We start from the raw sequence: 18338 nt of genomic DNA, 5'->3' as shown, positions 1-18338 counted from the left end.
GGGATTAGAGTGCCAAGGGGGGGGTTGCTAGCTGATCCTGAGCCTCGGATGGCAAGGGGAGAGCTGGGCAGTGAAATCTGGGCTCAGGAAGCTGAGGAGCTCACCTCGTGGGCCATGCCGGAGGCGGCGGGGAGGGCTCCGTGCTCGGCGGGGAGGCTGTCATTGGGAGAGCTGCAGCCGGACACAGGGGTGCTGCTGCTGCTCGGGGAGGAATCTGTGCCAGGAAGAGAAGTGGGGAAAATGGGCAGCTGCACACAGAGGAGAACTGCACGGCCCCAGCCCCGTAAAGCTCTCCCTCCCTCCAACAACCCCCCAGCGCCGCCCTGGAACCAAAAATCCCGGTGGCCAGGAGGGCACCGACAACGTGCTGAGCCCCTGCGATGTGAAATTCTCCCTCTGAAACCCAAAGCAGGCATCGCACAGGATCCTGGGCAGCTCCAGCCCAGTCCCAAGCTCCCCAAACAGCCAAACTATCCTCACGCAGACGAAATCCTCACCGATCGCCTCGGGCGGCCTCCTCTTCAACGAGGGGGGCGCGCTCTCCTTCCGCGTCAGGGGGTTCTTGCGTCGGTCCAGGCACTTCCTGGGCTTGCAACGCACCTTCAGGTTGGGCTCGGATGCTGCCGAGGACAAGGCGGTGAGTCCCGGTCCCACCACGGGCAGGGGAAAGCTGGAACAGCTTGGTGGGGCCAGGCCACCCCACTTCTTGGCTCCTGCCGTCCCCTGCAAGCGGGCTCAGCGGCGTTGCAGCAGGGGGAGATGGCGCTGGCCCCCAGCCTCACCTGTCTTCCGCAGCGGAAAATGCTCCGGGGGGTCAAGAGAAGTGCTAGGGACCGGGGGCAGGAAGGTGCTGAGTACAGGAGGGGAAGGGCCCTCGGGATCCAGAGGCTCCAAAGACCTGCAGGGAGAAGCAGCCTTGTTAGAGGATTTTCCCTCCTCACGGCGATGACTAGCAATGCCTCGACTTATCCAAACCCACCACCAAAAATGTATTCAGGGTCCTGAGCAGCTGTCCTGCTCCGGGTGGGTCAACCAGCATCGTAGAGGATGCTCTTCTTTTACCTGTACGGCATGGCTGAAGGGTTGGGGTTGCTGGTCCTTTCCAAAGCCGCTGCCTGCTGCTTCTTCAGGATGACCTCAGCCAGTTTCTGCTTCACCACTGTGCTGGCCACGGCACCTGCGGAGAGACAGGCAGTGACCACCGTGGGCTGAGAGCCGACACAGAGCATCCCGCAGGACCCTTAGAGCATGGCCCTGGGGCTCCCCATGGCTGCACAAGCCAAGAGAAGGTGGCTGGAGAGCCCCTAGGAGCACACAGGCACCGAGAGCCCTGCAGAGATGCTTGGCATGGGTCTCAGAACAAGGTGGGTGCAGGGAGAGGAAGAGAAGGACAACCAGAGCCTCCCAGGTGGTGAATTTGAAGCTGCTGAAGCTGCTAACCTCACTGAGCGCCAGCAGCTGAGAGGCAGAGCATGAGCAGGGGCGAGCCTCAGCTCAGGATCTGCCTGCTGCAGCCAAGCCAGAGCAGGTAGGAGCTGACACCCACGGGATGAGGAAGGTACAAAGGCACAGCACGGCTCGTACAGCAGCAACAAGCCTCCCACGGGTGCACGGGATCCTTCTGAAGCCTCTCCAGAGCACTGTGCCCTGGGGCTCTCCGAGCCTGTCACGCGCCGATGATTTCCAGCTGCTAGCGCCTGGCTCTGCCCATCCCGCACCCCAGCTCCCTGCTCTTACCTCCAAAACAGGCAAAAACGAGAGACAGCAAGAAAAAGAGAGCGCAGACAGCTCAGGGAATGCTTTGAGGCTCCTGAACCTCCTGACGAACCTCCTAACACGAGACTCACCGCAGCCCGTTGGCAGGCGGCGGCAGCGCCCCACGTTCAGCACGCGGCCCCGCGGCCGAACACCCCCAGGCAGCGGTCTGACGGCTGCAGGGAGCTGCAGGACTCTGCCATCGCCAGCCCCCAGCTGCCAGCAGCCTCCCGTGGTTTCCCTTGTCTCAGCCCAGGGCCCATTCCCGCGTCTGACCCATGGCACATCCTCGGCCGTTGGCTCCAGCGAGCGCGCTGGGTGGCTGCAAAAGGGCTGCTCCACGCCTCCGTGGTGCTGCTCCGCACCTCCAAGCACAACTGACTTAATTTCTACGATTAACTCCCAGCTCGCACAAGGAAGCCCCGTGTGGGCAGCGCTGCTCAGCTGCCCACGTCTGCAGGAGCTGCATTTCGCAGAATCACAGAATAGTCTAGGTTGGAAGAGACCTCCAAGATCACCGAGTCCAACCTCTAAGGTTTGCTCGGGTACGGCCCCGAAAAGGCAGGCGCCGCATCCGCAGCACCCCAACCCTCCCCGCCAAGCCCCAGGGAAGAGCAGCCCACGTCCTGCAGACCTGCAGGAGCTAAGGGATGACAAGGGGAAAGCATCAGTGCCCTGAGAAGGCTCAGATTCAAAGCAGCAGGCTCACGAACACCAGGAACGGCAGCACCGGAACGGGAAGAAGGACGCGAAGAAGGGCTCTGCACCTCCAAAAGCTCAGGGAGCTCGGGGAGCAGCAGCAGGCACTAGATGGCGCAGGGAGATCGCAGCAGGACCGGGGTTTGCTTTTCCTGCCTGGTGCAAACCTTCGAGCCCAGCACACGGCACCCCCCCGACCTTCTCCCCATCACCACCCTGCTCCAGCCTGGGGTTTGCCAGCTCCAGAGCCAAATTCCTGCCCTGCCCAGCGCAGGGGGCAGGGCAAGCACAGGCTGCAGCGGCTGCTGGGCACGATGAGACGTTTAAAGCTGTTGCCACCACCTGGTTGGCATCGCTGTGAAGGACACGCACCGGCCAGGGTGTCCCCAAGAAGTCACCTGCCAGCTGCTGGGTGCAGCTTGCTGCTCAGAAGGAACTGGGCTTGAGAGAGCCCAGTGCAGAGCCCCGAGGATGAGGAAGGGAGCGGAGCATTAAGGGAGGAGAGGCTGAGGGAGCTGGGGCTCTAAGGCTTGGAGGAGAGGAGGCTGAGGGGTGACCTCGTTAACGATTGTAATTATGGGAAGGGCGAGGGGCAGGAGGACGGGGCCGGGCTCTGCTCGGTGACACCCAAGGACGGGACAAGGGGCAGCGGGTGCAAGCTGGGACACGGGAGGTTCTGCTTAAAAACGAGACGAAACCTGTGCACGGGGAGGGGGGCAGAGCACGGAACGGGCTGCCCAGGGGGGCTGGGGGGGTCTCCTCCTCCTCTGGAGTCACCCAAATCCTATCTGAGCATGTTCCTGTGGGACCTGCTCCGGGTGTTCCTGCTCCGGCAGGGGGATTGGGCCGGGTGATCTTTTAGGGACTCCTCCAGTCCCTGCCATTCGGGGATTCCGTGACTTCCCCAGCCTCTCCTCCTGGCCCCAGGCAGGCACAGCACACGGCTGTTTGATGCAGAGGATGGAGACGCTCAGACCACGAGCAGGCAGAGCGCGATCATCTGGAGGAGGGCAAAGCTGCCTGCTGAGACCCTGCTACAAGCCGCCCCGACCTCGCTCCCCGTGATCCTCCTGGTTTTGGGGGACACGGTTCCTCGGGCAGAGACGCAGCCCCCTGGTGCCACACGCCAGAAAACACCGAGGCTCTTACTTCGTTTGCTCTTGTCCTTATTGAGGATCTGCCTCAGCTCCTGCTCCTGCTGCCCGGGCTCTGCCTCGCGGTGCGGGGACTCCATGGTCACCTGGGGGGGAGAAGGGGGCACCATCAGCACCACAGGACCCCGACCTCCCCCCGTACAGCACCCGAGGCACGATGCCACGATGACAGAGCGTCTCTGAAACGGTCCGTTAGGTCGTTTTTGGGAACCTGGTGGGCAGCCTGGGCCGACAAGAACGCGTTAAAGTTGTTTCATCACAGCAAACCGGGCGCATCTTGGTCTCCAGAGACACCCTCCCCAGGGAGGCTGCGGAACTCGGACCCGTTTGTTTCAGCTTGCTGCCTGTTTTGACAATATCTGTAGCTGGGGCATGTTGTAATACAGCTAAAAAAAAATCATAGTTGACTAACGAGGGGAAAAAAAAAAAAAAAAAAACAGAAAAAATACACACTAATCTTAGAAGTTTGTGTCTGTTTTCTGCAGCTTATCACATCTCGTGTGGATGAAAGCGTCACATCTGCACAAAAGCCCCTAAGCACCTGGCAGCCGCGGCAGCATCGCCACCTCCAACCTCCCTCGTGTGGACCCAGCTGATGTGGTCCCCCCCGAAAGCCCCAGGGAACCCCCCAGAGCTCCCAGCTGGGGTTCGTGGGGACCGGTGGGGCTGGCGCTCAGGGACAGACGCTTCCACCTCTTGGACGTGGCTGGATGTAGGAGAGGGCCCTGGCGATCCAGGGGCTCACAGCGGGGTGGTTTTAGAGCTGCTGCAGGATTCAGCAGGGTCTGGTGCACGCAGGGTGCAAGAGGAGGGGGTCAGAGACAAAGCCAGGTCCTACAGAGCCCAGAAAAAGGACACGCAGCAGTGGGACAAACACGCAGTGGTGGAAATCCCAGCTGGACTCGAGGAGCCACAAGGACAGGGGCAGGCAGGGGGTGAGCTCTGTGCTAGGAGACGGTCACAACTTGCCTGGCCGCGGCCCCAGAAACCTGCTCTGTCTCTGAGGGTGGAAGCATCGAGCTCCAGAGGAGGCCCCCAGCCTAAAACCTTACAAAATCCTGTGACAACGCAGAGCCTGGCAGCGGACACCGCGCCGGGGAAGGGTGCTATTTCGGGGGACACGAGAGGATTTCTGGCTTCCCAGAGAGGCGGCGGTGGCCAAGGAGAGTGATCGCAGGCACCAGGCGTCCTGTCCAGCCGCGCTGGCTCCTCTCGTGGCACACACGCCGTGCGGCTGCAAACCCTTCCCCGCTCCACGCATCCCGGGAGGCCCCAGCCTCCTGCTGCCCTTGGCAGGGCTGAAATTGGGATGGGAACACACAAGCTCCCCCCCCAGACCTGCCTCCCTAACCGGCCTCCTTGCGTCAGTGCGGCCTCCGGGATGGCTGAGGAGCGCTTCAGGCTCTCTAGCTCATGGGAAGGAAAGAATTGATCTGGGAGGATTATTTTGGGGTTGAGATTTCCAGCCTCTTATTAGCTGGTGGTTAAGATGTCCGAGATGGGAGCCTAGGCAAGGCCAGCCTGGAGGCAGGGCACTGCTGGCGCACACGCAGCACCACCCTGAGCTACATGTTCTGGGGGAAAAAAGAGGATTTTTGGAAGCATCTGTTCCGCCCGTACCCTCACGTGCTGGTGGGCGAGCTGCTCCACTTGCTGCTGGTGCAGGCTGGCGAGGAAGAGCTGGTGCTGCAGCTGCTGCGTGTGCTTCAGGGCCAGCAGGGCGGTGTCGGAGCCGGGCTTGACGACGCGCTGCCCGATGCGCAGGTCCATGGGGGCGGCCTGGGGCACCCGCGGGGAGGTGCACGGGTTCACAGCAGCTGTGGAGACACAAAGCGGGGTGCGGAGGGGTGAGAATCAGCACGCGGAGGGGTCCCCTGTGGCTCGTCCCCCCCCCCCGGGAAAGCGACGGCAGCGCGGGGACGGGGCGAGGATACCCCGACGCACAGGAGGAACGCGCCCTGCTGCCGAGAAGGGCTTGCCACATCCCATCTGCTGCCTGCGAAAGCCTCCTCCGTCATCCAGGCAGCAATCCCGTGAGCTGGACGCGCTTGGAGAGCCTCCAAGGTGCTGCAGGCGTCTCTCCCCGACACCACGGCTTGGCAAAACTGAGGCACTCCCATCCCGCCCGGGTGCGCAAGCTTTCCCCCCGTCCTCACGGGACCACCCAGAGCAGCCTCGACCGCTGCAGAGGGCGTCCAACGCCCCTCGCAGCAGGGGATTTTCACCCGAAGCCTCGCTGAGCTTACCCCACAGCTTACCCCGGCTGCCTCCAGCACGGCACCGCCGCCAAGAAATAGGGCGACCTGCAGCCCCCGTGGGAAGGGCAGGCCATACCCCCGCAGGAGAGCCACCCTGCCAGGAGGATGCAGCCCCTCCTGCATCTCTGCAGCCCAATTTAGCCCAGCAAAGCCACCCACAGGAAAGCCAGGGGGTGATGGTGGCGATGGGACCTCGCTTGCCCCCAGTGCCTGCCCCAAAGAGGCCGCATCCAGCATCCAGGGACACTCCAAAAAGCACAGCAGAGTGGGGAAGAGCGGGGACGACAGCAACTGAAGGGCACCCGGACAGCCCCAAGGGGCCTGTGGCATCCCAAAATCACAGGGATGCTGCAGCTTCGCCCTGAGCATCGCAGCACAGGGAGGGGAAAAGAAGCACGGAACGGGCAGGTGGGCAGGAAATCCAGCAAGGGGGGGGGGATCCCCTTGCAGGGCCGAAGCCGCTGCTGCAGCCTGAGAACTCATTGTTTTCCACGAGTAGCGAAGCAGCTCAAGTAAAAAATAAAATAATAAAAATGCTGTTTTTATAGGCAGAGCACCACGCCCTGCGCTGCGCAAACCTCAGCTTCTGCGACATCGGGGAGCTTGCGCTGATGCTCGCGATACCGCAGGAGGAATCTCGGCAGGCTCCAGCCCTGTAACGCAGCAACGGAGCGGGGGGAACCTGGCAAAGCCCCAGCGCGGCGCAGGAGGGGTCCCGAACGCCGGCTCCCATCCGCGCAGACGACGAAGCGCACGGCCCTGCAGAGGTGGGACCAGCTCTGGGCGTCCTGCACGTCCAGCTGCCCCACAAATGGTTTCCCACACCACCTAAATCCCCCGGGGCACGGCCCCAGCTTCAGCCCCGAAGGCCTTGATGCCCCTAGGAGAGCCCCGTGCCAGGACTGGCCCCGCACTCCCCATCTCCTCGACGCCTGGGATTTCATTTGCCTCCAGCTAATTGGCTCTAATTGCTGCACCCTGGTGTGGTACCAGGCTGAGGGTGAGAACGGCTGAAAGCTGCTGAGCTCCCACCCCCCCCTGAGGCTCCAGCCTCAGGTGCGATGCCCCGAGATGGGCAGGATGAGACCTCGGGCACATCAGCGGAGCCCGTTTCAGATGTGTTTTTATGACCCAACCCGAGCCCAAGGAGCGTTACCCTAAGCGAGGAGACCCTTCCTCTGCTCTCAGCCCTTTGCTTCACCCTTCCACACCTGCAAGCAGCCGTGGACGGGTCCAGAAAACGCTGCCAGCCTCCACGGTGCTGCCAGCTCATCTCCTCCCAGCTCTGGCCAGCCCCGCAGGGCCCCGGATCCTTGCTAAACGTCAGCGGTTTTGAAGGACGCAAGCGGTGAGACGCTGGGCTGCCACCTCCCGGCATCCCAGCTCGCGTGGTTCCCATGCCACAGAGAGGAGGAGGAGGGAGGAGGGAGGAAGGCTGGAGCTCAGCGCTCCCCGGAGGTGCTGGGGCAGGGACAGGCTGTAATGAGCAACCTTTGGGGTGGGAAACGGGGATTTCTGTCGGCACCCGGCCCGTCAAATCCCCGCCATGGGATGCTCGCTAGCTGCAGGAACTTGCCGAGGCTCGGCCATCCCTCCGTCCCCTCCAGCCGAGCTGTCCCGCTGCGTGCTGCAGCATCGTTTGGAGGGGAAAACAGGGCTGCGAGGAGGACGGGACCAATCCTCCGTGCCACCTCCTCCACCCTCACGGCCTCCCCTCTGCTTGTGATGCTCAAAGCACCCGGAGGGAGCTCCCTGGACGGCCCCAGCCTAAGCTCAGCAGCAGCAGCCCCGTTCTCACCTCCCCATCCAGCCATCCGCTGCCCTTCCCGCACCAACCTGGGGCAGAAAAGGGGTGAGGGGGGGCTTAGGGACAAGCCCCGGGGGGGAAGGACGGGGCGTTGAGGGGAGGCGAGGATGGAAGGCGCTCGCCGGGTAGCTGGGAATCTCTCGGCCTCATTTGTTTCAGACTTTTTAAAAACAAACCCCGAAGCAGCGGAAGGGAAGAAGTGGGAGGGAACGCGTGCGCCGGGGGAGAGGGAGGCCGGGCAGGCCAGCGGCCAGCAGCCAGAAAAACAACTCCTCATCGTGGCTCCCGGAGCCAGGAAAAAGGCTGTCGAGCATCCCCGGGGCCAAGAGGCAGCGGCCGTGCGGAGAGCCGCCCCGCGGGGAGGCTGCGGCCAAACGGGGGCCGGTGGGGAGAGGGGAGCACGAGGGCAGGGATGGGGAAAGGCACCGTGGGAGCAGAGCGCCCAGAGCTCCGCAAGAGAAAACAAACGGGGTTGCGGCTTCTTTACGGGGTTAAAGCCGTGAAGCTCGGGGCGATTTTCGCAGAGCGAATTCCAGGGCAGAGCCGTTTTCCAGCCTCGGCCCCCTCGCCCTGCAGCACCCGGCGGCTCCCTGGGGGTGCCACCCGTCCCTCCTGCAGCTCCGAGCCCCCGCACGAAGCCCTTCCTGCCCTGGGAGCTGTTTGTTTCAGCCGTGACCTCCCTCCGCAGCTTGAATTCATTTGGGGTTCGATGCCGGGACCTCCGCCAAGAGTTACAGTAAACAACTCCCCTCCGCCGCAGCCTCCGATGCGATGCTCGCGCATGATTCAGGGGGCAGGCGGCCAGGCGAGCGGCTCCTCCTCTTCCCCTCGCCCCAGGAAGGGCCCCGCAGCCAAAACCCGGCACCTCCAGGGTTCCCGGGGGGGCTGCCCCCTTCCCCGAGCGAGCCCACGTCCTGCTGGGGACCCTCGGAGGCCACCAGCGCCGCGCGGGGACCCGCAAACCCCACGGAGGGGCTGCCTCCAGCTCCCGAGCCGTGCGCGCAGGGCGAAGCGAGCATCCTCCTCCTCCTCCTCCTCCCGGGGAAAAAGAGGCGGTTTTTGGGGCAGGCTCCTCTCCCGCCTGCCAACATTTTTTCTTTTTTTTTTTTTTCTTTTTTTTTTTTTGCGACTTATTTTTAGTTCGCCAGAACGTTCGCACGGGAAGGCCGGCTCCGGTGGCCAGCCCGGCTCCGCGCGCCCGCTGGGGCTGGCAGCGGCTCCGAGGCCACCGCGGCACGGGGGACGGGACCGGGGGGGGGCAGCGCTCGGAGCGCGACCCCGGCACGGGAAGGCGGCAAGGCGCAGCCTCTTTGAGAGGACACGGCGCTTCCCCTCCAGCTCCTTCCTGCTTCTGCTAAATAAATCACGAACGGCAGAGGCGGGCTGCTCGGCCCAGCCGACGCAGGAGGGCGGTTGGGGCGCGAAGCAGCCACAAAGAGGAGCGGGGGGGGAAGGTTTTTGCCCTCTCCCCGTCAGCACCGGGGACGTCACCGTGCCGCTGGCGGCACGAGGCGGTTGTTTTTCTGGGTCACCCAAGGCGGGCAGGTCCCGGGGAGGAAAACACGCCAGCGCGCCCGGAGGAAGCCGAGGAGGCGAAAGCGGGGGCCCCGCGGAGGCGACGGCCCCGGGGGCTGCCGAGCCCGTTGCACAAACCTCTCGGCACCTGGGCAGGTCGAGCCGCAGCAACACCCTTCCTCCGCGGGAAAGGGGAGGTTGCAACACGGCCGCGGCGCAGCCTCTCCCCGGCCGGCCCTGGGAAAGCCGCCGGCGGGGTGAGCGTGAATGCAGGCTCTGTGCTCCGCAGCCCCGAGCGGGTTTACGAGCATTTTCCAGGCTGCTCCGCCGGCCGGCCTCTTCCTCCTCCTTCCTTCCTTCCTTCGCTCTCCCTGCACCCCGAGGAAGCGAAGGAAGAGAGACGGGGAGCACTTTAAACGAGGGAGCCGGGCTCTGCGCCCTCCGAGCGCTGGCTTTGGGGCTTCTCCTGCTCCGCGCGAGCCCTCGAGTGCCCCCTGCTAAGCTTTCGGAGCAGGGTGAAACCCGGTGCCGGCGACTTCCCCAAGCCCACGGCGTTAATCCGGTGCTGGGGCAGCTCCTTTTCCCCGGGGGACACCGCGAGCCACGCTGCTGCTCCCGGCCAGCCGCCCCCCCCCCCCCCCCCCAAAAAAAAAAAAACACACAAAGTGCCGCAGAAAGCTCGGCTTTTGGCATTTCCTGGTGTGTTTTTTTTTTTTTTTAACGAGGCGAGATCAGCCGTCAGCAAAAAGCCGCGCTTATATAAGAGGGAAATCGAGCAGGGAGCAAACAAAGCCAGGCGAGCAGGGTGGTAAGGAGCAAACCAGACCCAGCGGAGCTCCGGGGCTCTGCAGCCCCTCGCCGTCCCCGTTTCGCGGCGCTCTCGCCGGGCACCAGCCGGCCCCGAGCTTTGTCCGAGGCCGAGCAGGGATTAAATGCAGTTTTTGAAAACCGTTTCCCATCTTCTGTTGATTAGCTGCGAAAGGTTCAGAGTTCAGCCGGGTTGAAGAATGCATGTGATGAAAAACATTCCTCTTTAATAAAAGGAAGAGGTCTCCTCCAGAGCCACGCACAAGTAACAAAAATTAGCCGGAGGGGGTTTGTTCAAATTAAAAACACTTAAATAAGAAACCACACGAAAAGGACTATGTTGAAATAACATCAAGATCACAAAGCCGGGACTCAAGAAATAGGAAATCCCAGAGTCAGGGTACCTCACATAACCTCCCTGTGGCCCCTGGGGTATACGCACCAAGACGCTGCCTTTAATTACGGGGCCAAATGCTGCGCTCCCGACGAAGGACGACGCCGGCAGAAGCGGCATCGCCCCCGTTATCTCTGCCCTGCTGCAGAAGGAGTGGGGACATGAGTAGGAACCCCACGGCGGGCGCAGGGAACCCCACGGCGGGCACAGGGAACCCCACGGCGGGCGCAGGGAACCCCATGGTGGGCACAAAGAACCCCACGGCAGGTGCAGGAACCCCACGGTGGGCGCAGGGAACCACATGGCGGGCACAGGGAAGCCCACAGCGGGTGCAAAGAACCTCACGGCAGGTGCAAAGAACCCCACAGCGGGCGCAGGGAACCCCACAGCGGGCACAGGGAACCCCACGGTGGGCACAGGGAACCCCATGGCGGGTGCAAAGAGCCCCACAGCGGGCGAAAGAACCCCCACAGCGACGCTCCACTTGCCCCTCTGCTCCCCTACCTCCATCTGCTCGCGTGTCCCTGCAGGGCTCCCTCGCCAGAACCCCCGAAAGCGGAGTCTTTCGGGCATTTTTCTCTTTCCCAGCCTTTTCGGGGCAGCACGGGGGCACCGCCACGCTCCTGCCCGGGGAGAAGAGCAGCGGCGGGGAAGGCCCCGCGCGGCCGCAGCCGTCCCCAGGCAGCGTCCCGCGTGAGCCATGCGAGCAGATGATGCGCGGGGAAGATGTAATGCTTGGAGCGGGCGGCTGCCAAGTCCCGATAACTCTTTTCGGAGCGTGCTAGCTGGGACTTTGAAGGGCTTTATGAATCGGCCAGATGTGGGTGGATCCCACTCCTCCCTACCAGACATCGAATTCCTGCTCCAAAACAAGGAGAGGCCGATGCTTCTTTATGAAAAGTCCCCAAAGAGTTTTTCCACAAGGGTAAAAACATAAAATATATGTATTTTTAACTCTGCTTCTTGCAAACCTTTTTTTTTTTTTTTTTTTTTTTTCAGAAAGTTTCCAGAAAGAAAAAAAATCGAGACACCTGACGATTCCGGGCCGGCAGTCAGACGCGCGTTCCAAAACCCCTCCCAGCCAAAGGGAGGACCACAACTAAAAGCCATGCACCTGAAACCAACCCGACTGCACGCACACACCGGTGAGCCAAGCACATTATTTGGGTATTTCAAGCACGTAAAGCAGAAACTCCTGGGTCTGAGCCTGTGAACGACTCACGTAAGGCCCAAGGAAGCAATCGGACCAGGGCAAGATCCTTCCCCCGCTTACTCTCGCTGGTTATTTGTGGCTCGTGACCTTTGAGTCAGACATTTAATAGCCCTCCCTGGAATTTTCTCCCCACGAGCACATGCAGTTTCGCTCTGAAAACCCATGACTCCGGGACCCAACAATCTCACAGCACACCGAGGCGTTGGCACTGCAAGGACACAGAGCAAAACGCCTGGAGCTGTCGGGTTTTTGGTTTTTAATGCCGGCGGGGAGCTGGGAGGTGCTAGATGGATGAAAAAAACCCCATATCTATATTCCACTAAGCTATTCTCCCCACCTGAAACATAAGAAGGGGGAAAAAAACAAATCCCCTTCACCCAGGTGGCACCAAGAACCATGGGAACTTCTCAACCCACAGCCCAGTACCGGTGCTGCTGGGGATGCTCAGAGCCACGGGACCGTGCTACGCCTTCCTTCACCATCCTTCTGGCACAGAAGGCACAGGACGAGGGCTGTGAGCCCTTCAGCACGAAGTCATTTGTCCGTGCTTGCTCCTGCCACGTGCCAGAGGTCCGGCTGCACCTGCAGCAGGGACGCAGGCACCCCAGCTCTCCCCAAAACGCAAAGCTCCGGCGTTGGCTCGGCTCCTGCACTGCCCCGGCTGCGCGAGCGGAGCCTCACAGGTGTGTTTTCGGTGTCTCTTCCAAGGCGGTTTTTCAAAGTGCTCCCAAATCCACACGCTCAGATTGGCCTCCGAAGTGTTTTGCCCGCGGGGCAAAGCTGGTCAGGAGGATCCCAGGTTACCCTGCCTCGCCAAATTACCCCACAGCCCCGAATCCTGTTACCAGCCCCAGATTTCACTGTAGGCGATACTTAAACCAAGCAGCTTCCTTTTGCTCTCCCGTACAGCTCCCCAGGAGCTGGAGCAACCTGCAGACGTGCCAGGGGCTGAGCACCCTGCGTGCTGCCCCTGTGCCCGGGAGGAGTTTTAGAAGCCTTCACAGCACCTGGGCGCACGCAGAGGGAGATCGGCAGAGAAAACCCGCACAGGTTTCTAAATTGGAGACCTTTCAGGCGCAGGGACGCACAGGTACGGAGCCAAGGGGGGTGCTGGGCACAGGCAGGATTGAATCACGCCACGGGCAGGCAACGCAGCAGTTGCGGTTTCCCAAATCGCTGCTCACAGCCCCAGCGTAAGGCATCCCCATCCCTGGCGGCTGTTCCTGTCCCGCCCTGATGTATGGCACCAGTCATGCCTATGCATGCAGGTGTGCACGTCTAAAACGAGTAAATAGCATTTTTTTGGTTGTTTTTTTTCTTTTTCCTAGTGTCTCTGCAGAAGGACCACATCCCCACGGCACTCCCGGTGCGGGCAGCAAGGGAGGACTGGCACAGCTGGACCCCTCCGGCTGCCGTCTCCTGCCAGCAGCTGCATCCTCCCACCCACAGCAGCCATCGGCCCCATCCCAAACCGAACTGCGGCACCGGGCTCTCAGGGAGGATGCGAGGTATCCCCAGGAAGCCTCGCCACCACCGCCGTTTCCTCTGGAACCGAGGGAAATCCACCACCAAAGGGCTTCGGTGAAGGAGAGCCAAGGCTGCCTGGCGGCGCCGCGCGCTCCCCAGAGCAGCGTGGGCAGCTTCTGCTGGGGGAAACTGCCAGGAAAAGTCCTGAGCCGCACGGAAGGCGGCAGGGAATTATCCCCATAGCGCAGCCCACCCCGTCTCTGAGCTTCCCCCGCTCGATTCCTTCCCCCCCGAGCCCCTCGCCTGGTCCCGCGGCATCGCCCACCTCCTCCCCTTGCAGACACAGCTGGAGAAGGGGCGAGAGCTCACGGTGTGCTCCCAGAACCTTAAATCCTGCCAACTCCTGCAGGCAGAGGTGAACACAGACGACGGGCAGCAGCTCCAGGCAAGCAAGTCCTCCGGCTCTGCCTCAGCTCCAGCACCCCGGCGTCCTCCAGCAGTGCCATCTTCTCCCGCAAAACGGGCTTCTCCCGGGCTCCGGCGAGAGGCAACCATCCAGCCTGGAGCCTCACGGCATCACCTCGCCCCGACGGCGATCCCAGAGCTTCTTTGCAGAGGCTCTGGCAGAGCTCCTCGTGCCCTGAGCTCCGCTCTCCTGGGCGCTGGGTGCAGGGGCGCGCAGCAGCCCCGCGGCCGAGCGCTCTCGGGCAGCGAGCGGCACCCTCCGCACGCAGGACGCCTCGCCGCGCCGGCTCTGGTTACATCAGCACGAGAGGATGCTGCCTCCGTGCCAAGGGAAGCGGAGGAGAGATCAAACGATTAGACAAACCTCTCCTCAATTACCAGCCCTTTGCATAAGCGGAGGAGAGCGTTCCCAACCGGTTTGGACGGCGCGCCGGCAAGCTCGGCGGCGCTCCCGTTCCGGACCCAAAGCCCGGCTGGGGGTCCCCGCTGCCACCGTCCCCTGCGTGCACAAGGCGACTGCGCAGAGCATCCCACCCAGCAGCCCAAACAGCACGGAGCAACGCCCCAGCCCTTTTGTTTAAGCCTCCCCAGGTAGGAGCAGCCTCGCCTTGCGCTGGGTGGCTGCTGCGCCAGGGCTGCTGTCACCAGTGCTAAACGCCACCCAATTTTTTTTTATTTTTTTTTTTTTTTTTTTTTTTTTTTTTTTCTGTTTTAATTGCTGCGTGCAACACAGCAAGAGCCCAGCTTGACTCATAAGCCCCCAGGGAGGAGCTCGGGGCTCACAAGCGGTGCTTTGCTTGATCTGGAATTGCTGAGACAAAAGCCTGGACTGCCACGACACCCGCTCTCAGGCAGTGACTCCTCGAGGGGGACCTGCCCTTCCATCAGGGCCCTCCTGCAGGCTGCAGAGGAGGAAATCCCTTCGGCAAACGCTGGCCGAGGTCCAAGGCCGGGCTGGGAGGCAGATTTGGTCGGGAAAATAAGTCAAAGTAACTCGTGCCCAACGCAACGCAGAGAGCGGGTAAGAGAAACAGCACCAGCGGTGGCACGCAGGGAACGGGAGACCGGGGGAAAGAGGCACAAACGAAGCTCTCCGGAGCGCTCGATGCCCAGACAGTTAAACCACAACCAGCCGGGGCACAGCCAGGCTTACCCAAGAGCCTTGCTGCAGCGCTGACGGGCCACGCAGTTAAGGAAGGAGGCTCTCGGGAGGGCTCTGAGGCTGGGGAGGGCTGGTGCTGCCCTGCAGAGCCACGGGGAGGTGCGCGGGGTGCCCACGGAGCCGGCCGAGGACGGCTTGGAGCTCTTCGGTGTCCTCTCCAGCCATCGGAGACCGACTGGCAGCACACGGAGCCGAGCCGCGGTTTTTAGGGCAGGAGCTATTTATGTCGGAGGAAGGAAGCCGCAGCATTTTCAGTTTCCTGCACGGGGACACTTCTGATATCCTTCGCCGTGGGTCTGTCTAGCCCTGCCTCCCGTACCTGGGTCCTCGCGAAGAAGCTGTGAAAACGCAACCTTGTGGCTCCAAGTCGGTGCTGGTGCAGCTGGGGCAAGGCACGGGCATCAGGTCCTGGACTCAGGAGGAGGCTGAAGCGTGCTTGGATCCAACAAACCTTTCTGCCACGCCATGGGGACGCCACCCAGGGCCACCAGGGAATGCAGCAAGGGCTGGGAAAGCTGAACAAGGCCAAGTCAGAGCAGGGATTCTCCTGGATCCTGCCAGGAGGGAGCAAGGGCAGCGAGCAGCCGGAGGATGCGTGACGGCTGCAGGACCAAAGCACCCGGTGTAGGCGCAGGGAGTGCTGCAGGGCGTGCGAGCTCAGTGTTCGTGTAGAGGCACTGCCCAGAGAGTTAACCCAGGTTAATCCTGCTGCCGAGCTGCTCGAGCACGGGAAGAAAAGGAGAAAATAATAAATAAAGCCCTGGCGAGCCCCCGAGCCAAACCTCAGACACCAAGGAACCAGCGCACGCGTGGGGGTTCGAGACTTGGGCACTGGCCAGGCTCAGAGCTGGTGTCAAAACCCACATCCAGGACCCCAAAACTCACTCTACACCCGAGCCCCTCACTGGGCACATGCTGCAGAGCCGCACCCAGCCCCAGCCACGAGGCTGCTCAGGGCTCCAGCACCCGCACAGGACCTTGACGGCCCGTTGGGCACGGCCACCGCCGAACATCACCGCGTGTCCCCGTGCACCACGTGTCCCCGGGACGAGCGCAGCGGCGGCGGCTCTCAGATCTCCTCTCCCAGCAGTGGCGGAGCCGGGCGCAGCCACCACACCCTTGCAGTTCTCACGGGCAAGTACGAACCTTGGCAAAGCCCTCGGCCCGCTGGCAGCCAGCTCCATCAGGCTCATTAAGTGCAATTAAGCCAGAGTGGGTATTCCCCCCCTCCCCCCTCCTCCTCCTTTTGGGGATATTGCTTTTAGACAAAATAAACAGGGAGGCTTTTGCGTGGGCTCGGGCAGGTGGCTGGCACCCAGGCCCCACGCAGCAGCAGGTGGAAACGCTGAGGTCTCTGCAACCAGGAACGTGCACGAGGAGAGACCTTAATGAAGCTCACACCCCAGTGGATCCCTTTTGAAAAGCAGGGAAAAGGTTCCTGCCTAAGCCCAAAGTGATGTTTTGTTGCATCAGCTCCCGCTGCATCACTCCTAAGCTGCTCTCCAGAATAATCGCCGTCCTCTTGCCTTCTCCGTGCTCAAAGCCACGAAAACGGAGAGGGAAAAGGGGACGAGTGCCCCGCGTGCCTCCTCCTCCTCCTCCTCCCAGGCGGATCCTGCAGCGGGGCAGCCAACGCCAGCACACGCAAGGGGACGTGTGTGGCTGGAACGTCAGCGGGGCTAAAAACACGCAGGCAAGGCCCGTCACGCCGACCCCCAGGGACCGGCAGCGCCTTGACGAGCCCGGAGACCGTCGGTGTCTGCTGCTAACGCAAGGAGCTGGCTCCGACGGCCGCCAAGGAATTGCTCCATTGCCCTGGCACCGCCGCACACCTCCCGTCAGCAGGAAAAGCTGGGAGCTCCCGGGATTGCTGGCAGGTTACGCGGGCTGGCCCCGAACCCTGGGCTTCGTCAAGCGTTCGGCAGGGCGAGGAGGGCGGCCCCGAGAAGGGCACGCGGCGGGTGCCATGTGCAGAGGACACGGCGCGAGGAGGACGCGGCCACCATCCCAATTCCCCACGGGATGAGCAAAGCAGAGAGCCCAGAGGGATCCTTAAAGCTCTTTAAATCCTTAAAACTTTCTGCTCCACCACGTCAAAAAATAGCCAGCCTGCTCAGTGCTGGGGCTGTCCCGGCACAGGCTCGACGTGAGCACGTGCAAGGGGCTGAATTTGGACTCTCCTGGGTGTCCTGGGGTGATCCCAGCTGAGCCTGCACGTGCTCCAGTAAGAGCGGGGTTTTTCCCAGTTTGGCTGCTACCAGGAAGCGATAACCACGCCGGTAAAACTGGCAAAGCTCTGCCGTGCAGCCAAACCCTCAGATGCGTCACGGGCGATGCCTCCACGTCCGGACAGCGGCAGAGGTGTGGCTGTGCTCTGACGAAGATCTTTGCTTCGAACGTTTGGGGTTTACTGGTGTTAGGAGGACCGAGCCGGAGCAAATATAGATCATTTCCCATCTTAATTCTGCTTTCACTTCCTGGCACGCGGGAGCCCAGCCTCCTCCGGCACAGCAAGCTTTGACTTCGCATGCCCACAGCAGCCAGAGCAGTGCAAAAAAAAAAACAACACAGGAGGGGTTTTGCAGCAATTCTTCGCCACCATCAGAGCCTTGTCCACAAGACAAAGAACTAAAAACACCCCCCAGAAAAACAGAACCCCTTTCAAAGGCTGTGTTTTTTCATCTCAACGAGGTGACCTTCCCATTTCCACTGCGCACCTCCTCATGGCTTAGAGGCACTGCCTGCACACGGATTTTCCTCCCGCCCCTGCCCCGACACCGCCGTACGCACACCCACAGCAAAGCACGGCGCTCGGGGAATTTCTAACATGAGGATCCCACTTTGCCCTCCCCAAATACCTTCCGTTGAGAGCCAACAACATCCCAAGAGCCTCAAGCAGCCGCTGGGAATAAAGGACGTGGAGGCAGCGGCATCTCCTGCAGCACCCCCCCCCCGGTGCTGCAGCAGCCCCTCGACCCGGGCGGAGTGGGTCGGTGCGCCCAAGCGCAGCGGTTGTGCCTATTGCACAACCAGCAGCCAGCAAAATCCTCTCCCCTCCCCGCGTCCCTTTGAGGCAAAAAGGAAGAAGGCTGGAAACATCCTTCCTCTCCTCCGGACAATGCGATGGAAATAGCAGGGGAGGAGCGGCGGAGGCAGCGGTGGCTCTGCGAGGCTCCGGTGCCTGGCCAGCGGCAAGGACGGCGCGCGGCCGACGGCTTCCTGCCATTGTCCCGGCCGTGGCCAAGCCCCGCGCAGCTGCACCCGGCCTGGAACAGCAAAAATGGGACCCTCGAGGCCAAAGTCATCTCCACTGCGATTTAGGGGCAGAAGGAAGAGGTGAGACACACAGCCAGAACTGCCCCAAAGCGCAAACCCACGGCCCTGGCCGCACTCAGCCTGCGGCAGCACCCCGTGCGCAGCGGCCGGCGCTGGGATAAACCCCACTCCTGAGGCTGGTGGGATTTTGTGTTGCACAATTAAAAAAAAACCCTAAGACAGAAACTCTCCTTTCCTCACACCCAGTCCAGAGGAAAGAACAAGGCCCCCAGGGAGCAGGTTCCACGCTAAATCCTCGCTTGCCGCTCCAAAGGCGCGGGGCGCTCGCATCCATCCCCATCCAGCACGCACGGCGCCAGCTGGAAA

General features: G+C 62.1%; 1 protein-coding gene across 10 annotated transcripts in view; it reads right to left on the bottom strand.

Annotated features, from left to right (window-relative positions):
* Window positions 1–18338, bottom strand: part of HDAC7 (histone deacetylase 7) — a 74679-nt gene that overhangs the window by 8634 nt on the left and 47707 nt on the right. For 5 of the 10 annotated variants that reach the window (XM_035308925.1, XM_035308924.1, XM_035308926.1 and 2 more), the window contains exons 2-7: window positions 5229–5425; window positions 3604–3694; window positions 1063–1177; window positions 783–898; window positions 498–620; window positions 105–214 (exon numbers count right to left, since the gene is read on the bottom strand). In XM_035308925.1, coding sequence (XP_035164816.1) covers window positions 105–214; window positions 498–620; window positions 783–898; window positions 1063–1177; window positions 3604–3694; window positions 5229–5425 — 752 coding nt within the window. Of the gene's footprint in view, window positions 1–104; window positions 215–497; window positions 621–782; window positions 899–1062; window positions 1178–3603; window positions 3695–5228; window positions 5426–7664; window positions 7696–10893; window positions 11157–13394; window positions 13722–17554; window positions 17701–18338 lie in introns of those variants that run through there. The other 5 variants (XM_035308920.1, XM_035308921.1, XM_035308929.1 and 2 more) reach the window with 4 other exon arrangements.

Source organism: Oxyura jamaicensis, chromosome 33 (genome assembly GCF_011077185.1).
Source record: "Oxyura jamaicensis isolate SHBP4307 breed ruddy duck chromosome 33, BPBGC_Ojam_1.0, whole genome shotgun sequence".
Taxonomy (NCBI): domain Eukaryota; kingdom Metazoa; phylum Chordata; class Aves; order Anseriformes; family Anatidae; genus Oxyura; species Oxyura jamaicensis.
This window is presented reverse-complemented; position numbering and strand designations above follow the sequence as displayed.